Below are 17824 nucleotides of genomic sequence, written 5' to 3' on the forward strand. Positions count from 1 at the left end.
CCTTCTTAAAGTTCTCTCCCAATCTTAAGTAAGAGTCTATTCTTTCCTATGATTTAGTCCTATGGGTTCTATTATTTTTTCTATGGGTTCTATTATTAATCTCTGGTTTCTCTCAATTATTAAATAAATTACCCAATCTGTCTGCCATTCAGTAAAACTCACACATTTGCATCTGTTATTCTTGAATTATTTTTGGTTAGGGCTCTTCTTCTTTATTAAAAATCTCTACCCAGTGATGTTACCTTTATAGCTAATTTAGAATGCTAACCCTGGTAGACTGGGTTATAAATATCAGAGGGGAAAAGGATTTCTTGTGCCTAATAATATTTTTGTTTGGGAGAAGCCCTGCAAATGAGAAATGAATTATCTTGACTTCAAGATCGCGATGCAGTTTCTGTATTTTGCAGTAATTCAGAAGGGAAAAAATTATTTCAGAGAGGTTCATTTTGATACAGCATGTTAAAGAAAGAGAATAATTATTCTCCAAGCCCTGCAAAGCTTTAGATCAGAAACATTTTATCTGTGCTGCAGTTAGAAAAGAAGAAAGGAAAGAGAAGAAAAAGAGAGGAAAAAGGAAACCTGTAGTGAGCTCCGCTATAAGCTATAGTTAAAGCTTTGCATTTCCTGGTGTCTTTTGAAACGTAAAATTCCACAACAAATAGCCCTGTAACGTATAACCAGGATGAAGATTCAATTCAGATTTAAGCACTTTGGTTTGCTTTTGAATCTTGCTATTTTCTGCATTTGTTTTGACTGCTCTCATCATTCAGGATTGACGCTTGGATGGGTGTGTAGGAGGAAGCAGCAGCAGCAGGCTTACAGCTTGCAGACAAAAAAAAATCTGCCTTATCTGATGGCTATTATTGAAAATGCGAGGTGTAGCCTGGGCTGGGTAATGAAGGGGAGCGAGCGAGGGGGAGCAAGGAGCATGGAGCTGCATACTGATGAGTGTAGGAGTACTTGATAAAAAGAATTCTGGCTGCTGGCCGTGCCTTGCTCATTGTGGAGTACTCCAACAATCACATAGAACGCAGACCAGCCTAAGCTGACAGCTTGATATGCCTTCTTCTGCTGCTTGGTTTTGGGGGCTGTATGACGTACTGGTCGGTAGTAAAGATTAATATGTAAGAAATGTGGAGCTAGGATCAAGTCATACTCCACAGCCTGCCTGGCAAACTATGTTTTACTTCTGACTTTGCTCTCTCGCTGAGAACATTAATCTGTCAAGCTGGCGGGCTCCTTTGATAGCAACTTTCCCAGGAGCATGATGTGGCAATGCCACCTCTCAGCCCAGGACTACCGCTATTACCCAGTGGACGGCTACTCCCTGCTTAAACGCTTCCCTCTTCATCCTCTTACAGGACCCAGATGCCCCGTCCAAACAGTGGGACAATGGTTGGAAAGCATTGGGCTACCTCAGTACGAGAACCACCTGATGGCTAATGGATTTGACAATGTACAGTTTATGGTAAGACGCTCTCTGTGTCCACGGAGCTGCCTTTTGTCTGTCTTTGCTTCTTATGTGTCTTACACGGCTCAGAGGCAGCCTGATTTGCACTAAAACCGGTCAATTTATATATGTAACTGCATCAGAAAATCGGATGCCCTTAGGACGGAACTTACTGTGTACATATAGACACTTGCTGAAAAATGAGATCTATAGGCATCCATATACATATGTATTATGTGAATGAACCGGTGAGAGTACTATTTATAGGCAGTGAAAGAGGATTAACATTTATATTCTCCCTGTCATTCTTTGTGTGATTTTTATAAATTTGTCATCTCAGAATACCCAGTTAGATTATAGCACTCTTCAGTTAATTCTAGATTCCTAAAACATGTTCTTTCATTCGAGCATCAGCATTTAGTGATTAATTAGACTATTTGTTATGTTTACGGGGTGAAGATTATTTTTTTTTCCTGATAATTGTTCGATAAGCAGTTTAAATTATGTGGACGACCTTTAGTTTGTTAGCAAACCGCTTCAGATGGTCAATTATGGAGAGCATTCACTTACTTACACATGCTGATTGAAGAGCACTGAAGTGTTATTTATTACTTTAGATAAAAAAGCAAACACTTCCATCAACTACCTGTCAGTATTTAGAAAGAGAGGCTGGTGGGCTAAGTATATTCATGTACTTCTGAATACTGGTCTGCATGCAGTCTAAAGCTGGTGTGCAAACTTCTCACTGTGATGAATATAGGTGAGGAAGGAGGGTGGGGAGATGTGCAGACCCATAATACAGCTTTCTAATCATTCATATACCTCCCCCAGTGCTCATCAGTTTCCCTTGTTAAGCTACGTCACAGTCCTTATTACCTTTCCTTGCTTTTAAGTTCTCATCACACGTATTACTGATCCCTAAATTTAGACAGAGCTGCATAATCTGGTCATGTAGCACACACATGGCTTGCAGAAATAATTAATAGCTATTTCTAAATAAAATGCTGGGGCAGACACCTGAAGCTTATTAATGCCAGAATTGATAACTAGATATGAGGGTTAGTTAGGTTTTTTTATTTCCACTTGAGATTATTTTTCTCCAAGCTTGACTTGACTATTACAGATTTAAAAATTAGTCAAATTGTTAAACTTCTGCCTCTTTTCCTAAAAAGTGTATGCTCCATGAGCTTTTGTAAAAAGCTATATAAATGTAGGAAGACATAAGAGTCCTAAGTAACTATATACATAGAACTCTCTATGGACCTGCTTTTTACATATCCCTTTGTAAAAAGGGATATGCAGCTATTGTTATTTTTCTCATGTTGAAGAGAACTGTCACAGATTAGACAGACAAGATATCGTGGGTATTGAAATAGGAAAAAAGTGAAATTTCTTCAGTTGCTATGACAGCCTTAGGACACAGAGCAGATTTAGGACAGACTTAGGACACTAAGCAGAGAACACTAAGAATTCAGGGAACTATCAAACAGAATGAAAGTCTTTTCGTGGTTATTTATATTTAGTGCACATTTTGATGTCTTTATTCTTTCTCTCTGTCTCTGCCTGAGATAAGACTTTCTCATCCCCACTCCTCAAACCTTTGTCCAAATTTATTCTGGTCCCATGAGAATCTAGGTAGGTCTTTGGATTCTCTAGATTATTTGGCTACTTCCAAATATTTTAATTCAGCATAATTTTCCTCTGAATATTGGACACAATTGAGCAAATATAACCCCTTTTTGAAAGCCCAAAACTGAAAGGTTAATCAAACAGTTTTCAAATAAGCATTTCGAGGTCGTAAAACAACATTCAGGAATGAATTATGTATAAGTACTCCAAAATGTATCTGGGAGGCAAAAATCCTGGGTATATGTGAAAAAACCAAGGTCTGAGCTTCTCCATAGATTATGGTCTTTATTTTTGCAATTCTAAGTTTTATATATAATTTTCCAGGAAATGAGAAAACATAGTTAATTCAGATGAGTCAATCAAATACTTTCTTCGTGAGACAGAATTAATTAAAAAAAAAAAACTTTGATCATTTAGTGGAGTTAATATGAAAATTGAGCAAACCATAAAATAGTCTCATCAATTATTGCTTTGTATGCTGCTATACATTATTTATTTGCTACTGGTATCATAAAAATTAGTTTCTACCTTTATAAAAATTATTTATTGATTTCCAAAGTCTTATTTATTTAATTATGAATTTAGTTGAAGTACACTAATATGATCAGCCCACTTTAAAAACAGATTTCATTAATGGGGTGAAAAATCTTTTAGACCTGCTTAGTCTCCACTCAGTATCATATTCTAGCTTTTATTTTTCTTGAAGCACATTCTGACCTGCATTTATTCATCCTGTTGCCTAAGCAACAAGCACCACACTCCCATTAACTGTGATGTAGTGCAGGTCTTATTAGCTTTTTAGAACAAGACAGTAGAGACATCAAAAGCTGATAATTAATGTTGCTTGAAACTTCATTGTACATCCATGCATAGATATACTTTATTTAGGAAACAGTCTCAATAGTTAATTTTTCATTTAATCAATATTCCATTAATGAATGTTTTAAAGGATCCCTATAAGTGACTTTCAAAGTATTTATTGAAAGCTTTAAAAAAATTTTTACTAACTCTGTTCTACATACTCTCACACATAAATACAATATATGGATGATTTATTCACAGGGCTGTGATTAACCTTAATAAAGATTTCTTACATCAGTTCCTAGACATAGAAAAGTAGGACCTCCATTTATTTTTGCATATCTATCAATTATGGCTTCCCCTTTGGGCTCTTAATATTTATCCTTGATTTTACTGCTGTGTAAATTTTTTTTCAGTATCTGAACATCAGAATTCCAAACTTTTTCTTTATGTACCTGGTCCTGGTTTGCTGATGTTTGTGCACACGGTTCTGACTTTCCTGTATCCTTAAATATATAAAATAAATGGAAATTGATAAAATTTAAAGACTAACTACAAAACTACATCACGTTACCTAAGACTTTGGGAGAGTTCGATCTATGTTGTAATCAAAACTCCTTCAACACAGAATCCTTCGTCTGAAGACTTATCCAAGCCCTACTTACCTGTTCATGCCCTCTGAAGTCATATGTGGTCAGCTCCCTCCTAGTGAGACATGTGCTACTCACTAGCCTCTGGGAATGCTGCCGGGTCCTAAAATATGTCTATGTTTCGACATTACTTTTTTTTTTTTAAACCAAGGAGTTTAGATATGAAGTGTTTAGTATACAAAACATACGTGCTTCTTTATTTCCTTATTAGATATGTTTCTATCATCGTCTCTTTTTTCCAAGTCTGATGACTGCTTCCTAAATTTTAAGTCGCAAACTCTCTATTCTTCTCTTGATGACTGGTCATTTGTACTCTCCTCTCCCACCCTGGACAGTGATTTCCTTTCCTTCCCCTCTTTTTTTTTTTTTTTAATCCTCAAACGTCTAACTCAATTCCTGCCTTGTTTATGTAGCTTTCCTTAATGACTCTAGTCCTCTGGAGCCTCTCTTTTCTCTGCACTCATGTAGTGGTTGTATTTGGTATGAGAAATTACATTTGGCATGCCATTATTCACTCTCTAGAATTAGAAGTTAAGTTTTCGCTCATATATATCTTGTCTCTCCCACTAGACTAGAAACTCTTCAAGTCCACATTCTGTGTATTCAATTCTCTGGTTATTCTCACAACTCCGAGCGTAATTCTGTGCACATAAACATCACCCCGTAACAACTGGATGCACGGTAGACTTTTGTAGTTGGATCTCCAGCCTCGTTTTTAGATTGGAAGCCTTGTTTTGCCAGTGGAACGTGGAGCATTACTACCCTTCATTCATTTATGCAACAAACTCTCCAAACATTTCATACATGCTAGGAACTGTGTTAATTCCTGAGAATGTAACAGTGAACAATCCATGATCCTTGACCTCTAGCAGGTTACAGTGTTGCTCTCAGACCTATCAGATTATTTGCATGACATTAGACACTCATTCCTTCATGTGTTCACACACACAGGTACGCACATATGTTCTATCACAGGGCTCTTGCCCCTCATCCTTTTATATAATCACCATCCCTCAGCATGTTACTTACTAACAATTGTTTTCTTCAGCAACAAATTACAGTAGGCAATGGAAGCGATAAAATCTATCATAGCAGGGAGTAAAGTAAGATAAAGATACTGATAACAACAAAACACTGACAGTGTTATGGTAGATTTATGGTCCAAAAACTGAATTAAAAAGTTTATATTTTCGGAGGAGGACTGACTCATAGCCTCACCAGGATAACTAGCTGACAGTTATATTTGTAAACTCTAATCAAAAAGGGGGAAGAATGAAATTATGCCAACTCTTTTTTTTTTTTTTTTTTTAGCATTTCCTGTGTTTCTAGCAGTTGCCATCTAGGTTGGCTTAGGATGCTTTGACCATTATTAAGATGTCCAAAATGCATTCTTTACAGAGTAAAAACTAAAATGATTCCAGGAGCCCTATGTGATTTGGCATTTTTGTACACTTGGGTGGGTAGCATTCATAAAGGACTTCCTGAAGGTCAGAGTGACACTGAAGAGTGCAGCCACAGAGCTCTTGGAAGTCATCCATTTGGACAAAAGATTTAAGGAAGATTGATCATATAAGTATTTAGTTGAAATTTTCTTTTCCATTTTTGTGGTGCATTTTACATGCTAATGTACTTACTTCTTTCCTCTTGTATATAACTTTTCTGTAATAAGAGCACCATTTGCAGTTGACCTGATAAAATGACCTTTTAAGCATCTTAGCAGCATGTCATGATCCAAGAAAGAAGTTAAACTTGTGAAGCAGAAAAATATATTGTCCCTAAAGGGTAAGCCTAATAACCCTCGAGATGATTTCTTGTTTCAAACATTGCTTAAGAAAATTTTATAAAGTTACTGAGATTTAAAGGTCCAAGAGAAAAAATACCTGCCACACTCCTCACACCATCCTATTCTGAAGCAGTCTGGGCTCTGAAGTGGGCGGCTTTCCAGTGAACATGCAGCTATCATTTTACAAACTCAGTCTAGTCGTTACACATGCACTTCTGCAACAATTACAACAACAACAACTATATATATATATATTTTTTTTTTCAACTACGGGCATTTAAAATCTGTCGTCACCCAAAAGTCAACGCCGAGAGGGAGTCATTCTTTATCTGGACAACAGCTTAATTACAAATGTAATAGGCAACAGCCTCGCAGTGGTGTGAGAGAGAACTCAAGTAAGACTTCTCATTTCCACTGTCTCGCTTCTCTATGATTCGGTTTACTCATCTGTAAAATCAATCTAATGAGGGATCTAGGAGAAATGTTCTTTGGACTTGCTATTTAATATTTTGAGCTCTTTAAAGTTGCAGGGTACAATATTGGTGCTGGCAGAGCTGTTAATTGTTCTTGTAGATCTCATTAGCCTTTGGAAGGACACTGATTGCTTGTGCAGTGGAAAGTCAGAAATGAGGGCATGTTCAGGGATGACCATCTTAGAAGAATGGCTTTCAGAAAAAAACATTAGCTGCAGTTCTAATCTGGTGATAGCGAGGAGGCCTTTTCTTCCATCTGGAAGTTACTCCAGTTACATTTTTAAGCATTAAAATAAGCTGCCCCATTTTCTAATAACGCAGTACTACAACTCCCATTACTAACTCACGCTCACATGAATTGGCCTTTAATTTAGTCATGTAGCACATTTGCATAATTTCATCTCCAGTATTGCTTTAAATGACCAGCGATTTGGGAAGGGGAATTTACTTCATGAAATAGAAAACTTATTCAAACTGCTGAATTATGGACTAATTTTAAGAAATCCAGCCACGATCAAATTTTTTGCTTCTTTAAAAAGACAGATCTCTCAAACAAGTGTTCACAAGCAATGACCTCCCATTTCTCACTTCTAGTCACCTCCTTAACCCCTATAATCCTGTCTGCTTCCCAGCTCTTCTGCTAAAATTGTTCTCTCTGAAATCAGCTCTGACCTGCTTCTTGCCAAATCCCAGCCCCCTTTCTTCTCACTTCATTTCTCTTGCCCTCTTTACAGTGTCTTATTTTTACCCCTCACTCATTGATATTCACTCCCTTATTGATATTTATTGGGGTTCTGTGACATTACACTGTCCTTTCCAATCATTCCCGTTCTCTGATTCTTCTCCTGCCTCTAAATGTGCATGGTGCTCTACTTGTCCATCCATTAGAGACATTGTTAGTTCTCATGGATCCATAGCTGTGCTACTCTCCCTCTTTCTACCTGGCTTCCAATGCGGCTCAACTACTCATAAACATTTCCATATACATCTATGCATGCAAAGCATTTAGCTCAGACTTGGCATAGAACAAATGCCCAACAAATGTTAAGTATTACTGCAGCTAGAGTGCTCTTTCTAAAGCACACGTTTGCTTTAGCACTGCTCTGCTTAAAATAATTCAGTGATTCTCAATTACCTATGGGAGATTATGTTTCCAAAATCCTTACTATGGCTTTCATATGCAGGATCCTTTATGACCTGCCCGGCCCCAATTTATTTTTCAACCTCCTCTGTTACCATTTTATCTCTACAGTTCTAGAGAACTGTGTCTTTACCTTTCACTGCCTGGCCTTTTGCACATGCTGCTCTCTGCCAAGAATGACCTTCCTTCCCCTCTCAACTCCTCTTTATCCTTCAGTTCTTAGCCTAGTTGTCACTTATTTTAGCTGTCACTTCTTCCCTGGCCCTCCAAGTATGGGTCAAGAACCTTCTTCTGGAGTTCCCTTTCTTAACTACTTATTTCGCTGTGTCATATCACCTATTTACTTGTCTACCCACCCCCACCACTTCGCCCACATGCAAGTAGTAGAACAGGGGTCAGCAAACTTGTTCTCTCAAGGGCCAGATAGTAAATATTTTTAGGCTTTGAAAGTGGTCTCTGTTGCAACTATTCAACGTGCTGTTGTAGTATAAAAGCAGCCATAGACAATATGTAAATAGTGGATGTGGCTGTCTTCCAATAAAACTTTATTTACAAAAGCAGGCAGATTTGGTCAAAGAGCCATAGTTGCTGCTCACACACTTGATTCTTTTTAACTCCTTGAGAATTGGAAATATGTTTTGACCCTCTGTATCTCCAGGGACAACTCATCACTTACACATGGAAACACAGTAAATGTTTGATGAAAGAAAGAAAGAATAAAGCAAATAAGGATGAAGGAAAGGAAGAAAAGAAAGAAGGAAAGAGAAAGGGAGTGAAGGAATCTGGCAGGTGGCTACAGCAAGGTTCCTGAAGGCCTGTTTGGTTTAAAGAGAACTTGGTCAATAGCTGAAGATATTCCGAGCAAGAGCCAGCCTTCAGGAGTCTTATAAGAGCTGGAGAGGGTGTTTTCGCTTGAATCCATCAGACGGGAGTGTATTTTCGGCAAGAGCACTGCACAGGCATAGGAAGTAGAAAAACACAGCTGCAAAGGGAGCCGATTGTTCACTTTCTTTGGAACTCCTTTCTCTTCCTTCTTCACCTAATTGTGCTGCATTGTTCATGATTCAGCTTGAGCATCACTTCCTCCAGGAAGTAATTCCTTATACCACCCTGTCATCTGGCTGGCATAATCACTCTCTCTCTCTGTGCACCCCTGGCACCCCGCCCTTAGCCCTGTGCTAATCTCTGTTATATTGCATTGCAATTATATGCTCAGGTGTCTGCTTCCAATCCTGGAAAGTGAGTTCCTTTAGAGGCAGAGATCAGGTCTTATTTATCTCTGTATTTCTAAAGCTTAGTGCAGTGCCTGGCACATAGTAGCCTCTGATAAAGACTGATTGGATGGATTTAAAGTTCAGTTCGGTTTCATATAAATTATTCCATGTAATTCTTACCATATCACTGTCAATAAGTATTACTTTTCCCATATTTATAAAGAGAATTATTATTATATATTCATAAATGAAACTCAACAAGTTTCAAAAAAAATTGCTCTTCATCACCTGGATTTCAAAACCAAACCTCTTTGATCTAAAGGTCCCTGCTCAATTCACTACGACCACATTATTTCCTCATTCCTCCCATCACTCATTCAGCAAATGTTTGGAGAGCCCCTGTTAAATTGCAGACATTGACGAGGACACCAGCCCTGCCCTTGAAGCACTCCCAGTTTGTCATACTTCTGGTCCTTTGAGGAACTTCTTTATCCTACTTCTTAATTTTCTACCTCGTCCCTACTACTTCTCAAGAGGGCCTCTGCTCTAATCACACTGGAACACTCACTGCCAAATATATACCTTTCCTTTTTTCATAATTCCCCTCCTACCTAACATAACTTGTCTCCTCCAAACTGTCTATTCAAGAAAGACCCATTCCTCAAGGTCTTGCCCCCCCCCCCCACCTCTTCTGTGGAGCCTTCTTCTGCTGGTCTGGACCCTGCCCACCTCTCCAGCTTCATCCTTCACCCCTCTTAAGCTCTAACCATGTTGAATTATTGTAGTTCTACAACCATGCCATACTTAATCACAAATCCATGTCTTTGCACACACTGCATCTTATACACACTATTCTCTGCGCAGAACATTCCCTTCCTGCACTCATCCTTAGCCTGGGTAACTCTGACTTCAAAAGCCCAGCATAGGGTTTCTTCTGGGGAGGCTTTTACAAATTCTGTTGTGGTATTACTCAACTATCCTTCGCTGGCCTCCCATGGCACCCTATATACACCTGTAATGGAGCAGTCTTATCATACAAGGCTGAATTATCTGCTTCTTTACCTTACTCCTTCCCCTGAGAAAAAGAACAGTGTTTTGTTCAGTACTATTTTCCTGGCACATAATAGGTCCTTGTATAGCTTGCTAGGACTGCCATAGCAAAGTGCCACAAACTGTGTGGTTTAAGCAACAGAAATTTATTGTCTCAGCTCTGGAGGCCAGAAGTCCAAGATCAAGGTGTTGGCAAGACTGGTTCCTCTGAGGGACGTGAGGGGAGGATCTGTTCTAGGCCCTCACTTGCCAGTAGCTCTGTATTTTCACATCATCTTCTCTGTGTGTGTGTCTGTGTCCAAATTTCCTCTTCTTATAAGGACACCAGTCATATTGGATTAGCCCCCCCCAATGACCTCATTTTTAACTTGATTACCTCTGTAAAGACTTTGTCTCCAAATAAAGTCACATTCTGAGGTACTGAGGGTTAGGACTTCAACATATGAATTTAGGAGGAACACAGTTCAGCCCATAGCAGTCCTTAATAAATGCATGTACAGGAGTATCCTTTATTATCCATCCTGTTGCCAAGCACAGTCCATAATGGTCACAAAATAAATATTTGATTAATTGAATTAAGCTCAATCTATTTGAGGTTTATATGAGATTTAAAATGTTCAAAGAATCTGATGTTGTTCTTTCATCAATGATAAATGCAGTCTCCCTGATAGCTTACAGTTTTGCACGCATGGGTAATTGTATACAAGGTCATGCTGCTAGCTAATATGAGAAGCAGCAAGACCAGAACCAAGAACTTCCTGCCCCTCTAGCCTTACACTCTTTCCATTTTACATTGCAGCTCTGCTGGCCCCTAAATAAATCACATTTCCAGGAAATATCCATTTGTTTGCCATCCTTATGTTTGATAACTATTTGGTAGGAGAGCCCAATATGACCAATTTAATAAAATAAGTACTGTTTAACAAAAACTTGTTATATATGTTTTTTACATACATTATATTTACCTCTCCCACAAATGTTATGAAGTATGTATTACTATTCCAGATTTACCAATTACAAAACTTAGAGAGAAACCAAATATCTGGTCCAACGCACTTAAGCTTCAAACCCAGGTCAATCTGAGTCCAAAGGGAAAAAAATTTTTCAATAAGATTTGCTGGGTCAACATAATGTAGGTGAGCTGAGAAAGGTGTGGGCTCTGAACAAACAAAAGTAGCATAAGCATTCCTTGTGTTTGGAGGGATGATTCAGAGTACCAAGAAGAGAGATGGGAGAGAAGAAAAACCTTGCCTCATGCAGAGATTAGGAAGTCTAAGGAAAGTCTAAGGTAGTCTAGGAAGTCTAGGAGGTCTAAGGAAGACTAAGGAAACTTCCAACTATACACAGGGTTATAAAAAAAAAAATGGACCTCCAGGTCAAGTCTGTCCTCAGACTATGAGACCATCTAAGTGGGGGTCATTCCATGAATACAGGAGATACTGCATCAAACAGGGGTAGTGTTTGTGGAAGACATGATTTACCCTTCAGTATAATCTTTTCTAAAGTGTAATGGGTTGTCATTATGAATTGCTTATGTATTATTATCCTCCAGAAAACTCAAGCTAAAGAGACACAGAAATAATACCTTCTAGGTCATTGCATACTTGTGGCTGACTTCATCCCAGACTTCCTAATCTGAGAATGTACCACACACATCAAAGATATTGGAAACTATCCATTCATTTAAGAGCGTATGATCTAAGAGCGTATTGAGAAACAAGAGCCCTTATGACTCTACTTAGAAGTTATAGAGATGTATTAGGAGAAAAGAAAAATACAATGAATAATTAATATAGGCCTCTGAATATCAGGTCATTGATTTCTGCCCCTTGAGTCCACAGAATTAAATTTCAGATTGTTAAACTTTTACCTTCTGTCAGACTGAGCAAAGATGATTAGGATTCATATCCAAAGCATTGTGGAACATCTTGTGTTTACAAGCCAATGTCTGTTTAGATGGTTGGCAAAAAGAATTAGGTTTCTCCTTCCAGAGTTTCGAAGGAGATCTGGGAATAACAGGCCTAGAATCCAGAGTGTCTCAAGTTTATTTGACAGGAGTTATATTACACACTCTTTTATCAGGAAGGAGTAATCCTGTAAAGAAGGATCTGCGCATTTAGTATTCATCAGGCCTGTAACTATGACCCATACAGTTATCTGCTAGCTTAGAACAAGTGAAAAGAAAATACAGGCTGGCCAACATTTACTCCAGAAATACCCCCTCTTAAAAAAAAAAAGAAAAAGCAAGCAGAAGATCATTCATATCAATTCAATCATTTGAGAACTGCTGGATAAATAATAATGAGGTTCTTTTGGGGGGAAATGGAATGGAGGGTATGTTATACAGTCAAAAAATGTAATCCACTTATTTCCTGATAATTAATTATGACGTACTAGCAATGAGAATACCATATTTAAATTCCTATTGCACTTTATAGTCTTTAAACTATTATACATATATTATCTCAATTAATCCAGGAGACTAAATAAATTCTATTCTCAGTTCTAGCATAAGTGGTGTGACATTGGGTAAGCCTTCTTTTCTGCAATCTCTGAACAAGCTCAGATATAACCTATTTTTTTTTCAAAACCCTCCCTTAATCCTATGTCTATTCTAGATTCTCTTCTTCCCGTCACAACCAAGCTTCTCCAAAGAAATGTCTACACTTGCTGGCTTGCTCTTCAATAGTCAGGCCTTGATACATTAGCCTTTGTTAACATCCTGAAATTATTTATAACTGGTGACTAATGAACTCTTAATTCTCCAAGTACACTATATTCTTTCCAGTCCTTATTTACTCCATCTTTCTGTGGTCTTTGTTTTTGTTGACCACTTGTTTCCTCCCTGGCTTCTGTATCCATGGCATCTCCTGCCCTAGTAGTCACCCCTTCTCTGGGACTTCCCTGCCTCTTCCTGTCCCCTAGGGTTTAGCCCTTTTCATCTCTTCTCTCTTACTCCACACATTCACCTTAGGCGACTTCACACTCAACAAAGTCAAAAATTTTCTACTTCTATATTGTATCGACACCTCAAATTCAAAGTGTCTAAAAGTGGAAAGATATTTCCCCAAAATTTTTTCCATGAGAAAGTGATCAATTGACTAGAATGGTGATGAGAGATCAAGTGAAGTGAGACTAGAGAAAGAGCCACCAATTTGGCAACATAAAAGCCACTGGAGAACTTGACAAGAGCACATTCAGTGGAGTAAGAGGTACAGAAGCCATAATGCATTGCGTTAAGGAAGTACTAGAGTGCACAACTATTGAAGGAAGCTTTGCTGAGAATGAGGACACAGAAATAAGCAAGTAGCTAAGGGTGATATGGAGGTCAAGGGGAGGTTTTTTTAAACAGGAAAGATTGGAGTCATGTTTGGCTATGAAAAGGAATGATCAGATAGAAATGGAGATACTGATATTGGAGAAGAAAGAAGGACTGAGTGAATGAAAACTGTGAGAGGATTTGAAATCCAGAGATAAGTGGAGGAATTGTCTTTGATGGGGATGTTCCTATTATAATAGTAAGGAAGACAGAAGATGGGTACGTAATGATCTTTATAGAGAGTGATGAGAATATGAAGGTATATTTGCTCTAGTGGTTTCTATTTTCTAGTGAATTATGAGACAAGAATGTGGAAGATTTGAAGATAGAGGAGACATAGAGTCATTTCAGAAAGTGGGCAAGAGAATTTACTAGGAAAATTGAGTAAAACTGCAGGACCATGTCAAGGGTTTGTTTGAGATTTTTAATCATTATGTTCGGTAGGAATTGCAAAGACTACTGCACTTTAAGGTACAGGATTGCTTTCATAGTCTGGCTCCTTCTAGTTGGTGTGAGATCATGGGCTGGTCACTTAACCTCCATGAGCATCAGTTTCCCAAGTGCAAACCTAATTTACAAGGTTGTGGTGAGAACCAGATTAAGGCTAGCAGTGTGCTTTCAGTAGGAATGAATCATGAGGGTGACTGTTCCATTTAGCTGGCAAGCCACTTTGGAATTACTGACAGCACAATGATACACAGAAATTGCCATAAGGCTTCATTGCTCTTGCCTTCATAATACACTGGATACAAGGAAAACGCTTACTCGAATTATGCTAGTAACACCAAAACACTTACAACCCACCTATCTCATGACCTTATATCAAATAACTCTGGAGGATGTTAGAAAGTTATGTCACCTTAATTCACTCTTACTCACCACAGACCCTGGTTAATCAACTGTACATATACTCAAAGAACTGAGCCTTTCTGGCTTAGCGGCCATGCAGTAGTGCGTGCTGTTGGCAGAGTACCGTGGGCTTCCAAGGAACTAGACTGCATTTAGGACTTTCCCTAAGAAACATACTCAAGGACACCCACCTGCTCACAGCAATAAGATGTTCCCTTAAGTAAGGTTGATCAAATTGTGATAATTAATTTTTAGGAGTATATTTAAATATTCAAGAGTCTAGTAGCTTTGTCCTCAAGTATCCCTAACCTAAACTTGCATTCAGAATGTAAAGTATATGAACAAATACTAGGAAGTATATTAATAAACATAGATTATGAAGATTATAGCATTTTAAAATATAAATCTATGTGTTTAAAACCTGCATCTTTTATCCTTTAACATGTGTTAACAATAGAAAGTGGAAAGTAGGTAAGCATTTGTGAGGGGGCTCCCAGGAAAATCTTTTTGAATGGATTTCCTGGGAGACTTATCCATTCATTCCTAAGGAAATACCTATTGTATACCTACTGTACTCATCAAACTGTGCCAATTGTGGCAGAGACTACAAAGAGGCATAATAGAGGCTCCTGTTAAAGATCCTACAGTCTTCTCAGGGAGCGGAGACTGGCCTAAGTTTGCTAAATAGCTGTACACACTCAAATAGCAATAAAGGACAACAGTGTAAGTGTTTTCACAGCATAGGACATAACCATGGGAGAAATAAATGTTAGAATCTATGAATTTCTATGAGCCCTGAAAAGGAGAAGATGTCTGTGAGCCAGAGTGGTCAGGGAAGCTCTCTGAAGGAAATGGGCTTGGATAGGATTTGTGTAAACAGAGAAGAATGGGGCCAATGATATAAGGTTGAATGAAATCATAAGCAAATGTGGTGAGATTGCAAAATGCATGTAGTGTTTGAACAAAAGAAATACTGATCTGGCACAATCCTAGGGTTCATGTAATATCTCTGTGAATGAAAGTGCTACCTACCTGTGAAATCATGGTTCAGATGTTACTCATGCACCATATGGAAAGACAGCTTAATGATCCATCCTATTTGTGCCCAGATAAGCTCACCCAGATGGCAGCACACACGAGCACATCGCACATACAAACAGCAAAGGAGGATGAGCGTAGAAACATCTGCCTGACTGATTGGCCTTCTATTTCCAGGTAATACTGAAGAAAATGGAGTTACTTGAGTTATATTAACTGTTTCTCCAAACAAGCGCATCAGAGGGCTAGTATGCTGTCGCAAAGAAACAACAAATCTGTGTTCAATAGTTTCATATCATCTGGAATACCCTCCTATCCTCCAAAACTAAATTTATTCACCTGTTAGATCCTTTGCTTCTTCAAAGGTATTCCCTTCTTTATGTTACCAATATCTAAAGACGTCATCCTCACTTGCACTTTGGAACCATGACCACTGCAAAAATACCTACCAATCTCCTCATCTCTAGAACTCAGCTTGTTTCAAAGATTCCAGTAATTCAAATGAAGAAGCATTTGCTTAGCTGCCACTTTCACATGCCAGACGTTATCCTGAAGCTCCTAAACACAGACTGATCATAATAATGATGATAATAATAATGATAATAATTATAAATGCTTATATAACACTTATATTCTAGGCACTGTTCTAAGTATTTTACATGTATTAACTACTTTAATTCTTTTGGAATGAATAACATACCCAGCCCCTCCTCTCTTGAAACTTACAATGTACTGGAGAAACAAACATGAAAACAGACAGATTACTTCAGCACGACAACTGATTGGAACTATAATTCAGAGTAGAGTAGAAGCATCAAAATGAGTAGCTTAGGCAAGGCTCCACAGAAGGGGTCAGATTTACACTAACTCTTGATGGATTGGGAAGATTCGCAGCCTGACAAAGGCTGAGTGATAGAGCAACCTTCAGGCAGATGAAACAGCACCTAATTAGCATAGAGGCACATAAGAGGACATCCAGAGGTTTGGGTGCAGTCGGGATGCAGGGGGCAAAAACAAAAGGAGGCAATACATAAAACCAGAGACGTCAACATGGGCCAGATCAGGGAGAGTCCATTTTTTTTCCAATCCAACTTGGATCTCCAGGACCTTGTCTGTGTAACCAAGAATATGTTTATTTATTTCTGTCTTTTGATACGTATGAATCTCTGCATCTTCAGCTCCTTTTAGTTTTATGTGCCTTGAGGAATGGTCATTGCAGGGTCTTCTCTTCCCTTGTCACCCCCACAGAACCTCCCAGTGAGCACTCAATGTCAGTTGACTGACTGGCTAATCACCAGCCTATGGTTGTAGGTGATTATCTGTGCTGCCTGGGAAGGCCGGGTCCAGAGATAGTAATTACATTGGCGTCAGTGGCAACTTCTGGTGTCAGAGATCCCGTTAGAAATCATTTTATTGATACTAATTCAGAAGATTGTTCTCCAGCTCAGGGAAAACAGTGCACATTAAAAAGCTGTAATCAGAGGTTACCATTTCAATAGCAGTCTTCAGAGCCAAAGTCTAGATGCAGAAAATTAAGGCTCCTCAGCTTCCTGTTACCCCACAACCAAGACAATGACAGTACTAAATAGGGTCTTCCTCGTGTCTTAGAGAGCACTCTTTGAAATGAGAAAGGAAGAGGCTTGGCAAAGGGATGAGCAGGTGCCCATGACTGGTTAATTATTTGATTTATCACCTCACCCTCTTCCAAGAAGGTGGTTTACACTAGACACAAGAACAGTTTAAACACCTCCATTGTAGCAAGGGAATTTAGACAGATGAATTGACAGAAAAAGACACACTTTTAAAATTTTTTGAAGTTATGTATATATATAACATCAAAACAAATGTACAGTGTTTATTTTTTATTTAGATTTCAGAAATAAACTTTTGTGATGCCTAAAAAAAAAAAAACAAATAAAACTTAAATGCAAACAATGTCCTATATCTTCTCCCCCTTCCTAACCTCACTTTCCAGAAACAAATACCTTAAACATTTCTGTGCTTAGTGCTTCTGGAAATTATCTCCATATGAGATGCATATATCCTTAGTTCTCACTCTAGACATCATTTACTGACAGAGTAAATGACATGGGAGGTGAGGATTTAGCTCATTTATACCATCATTTTTTCTCTCTCCTACCTGCCTGCATCCCTAGTAGAGGTGCAAACTGAATCTTGGTCCACAAAGTCAGGTGCTATGAAATATCACTTTTAAATGTAGTAAATCAGCTTAGTTTTGTCTTCATGCTAGAGCTAGTATAAAATTCCACCACCATCAGTATTGGCTTCTAATGTCTTCCCATGATACTAGAGACCCAAGTGTTGCTAGGTAAATAGAAAAAATGCTTTGTGGTGGTCCCTGCAGAAGTCTTCATTGTCCAAGCTTGCACTGGTGCCATGAAGTACAGTGTTTCTCTGTCTCCATGC

The 17824-nt window shown here is 38.4% G+C and overlaps 1 protein-coding gene across 1 annotated transcript in view; it reads left to right on the forward strand.

Moving 5' to 3' along the window:
* The first annotated feature begins 1135 nt into the window (after positions 1-1135).
* LOC123780713 (ankyrin repeat and sterile alpha motif domain-containing protein 1B) overlaps positions 1136-17824 on the forward strand; it is a 371480-nt gene continuing 354791 nt past the window's right edge. Inside the window, exon 1 of the mRNA XM_087868839.1 lies at positions 1136-1468. Within this exon, the coding sequence (XP_087724965.1) occupies positions 1265-1468 (204 nt within the window). The 5' untranslated portion in view covers positions 1136-1264. The remainder of the gene's footprint in view (positions 1469-17824) is intronic.

This window comes from Ursus americanus, chromosome 17 (genome assembly GCF_024610735.1).
Source record: "Ursus americanus isolate L20-20 chromosome 17, mUrsAme1.1.p, whole genome shotgun sequence".
In the NCBI taxonomy this organism is placed as follows: domain Eukaryota; kingdom Metazoa; phylum Chordata; class Mammalia; order Carnivora; family Ursidae; genus Ursus; species Ursus americanus.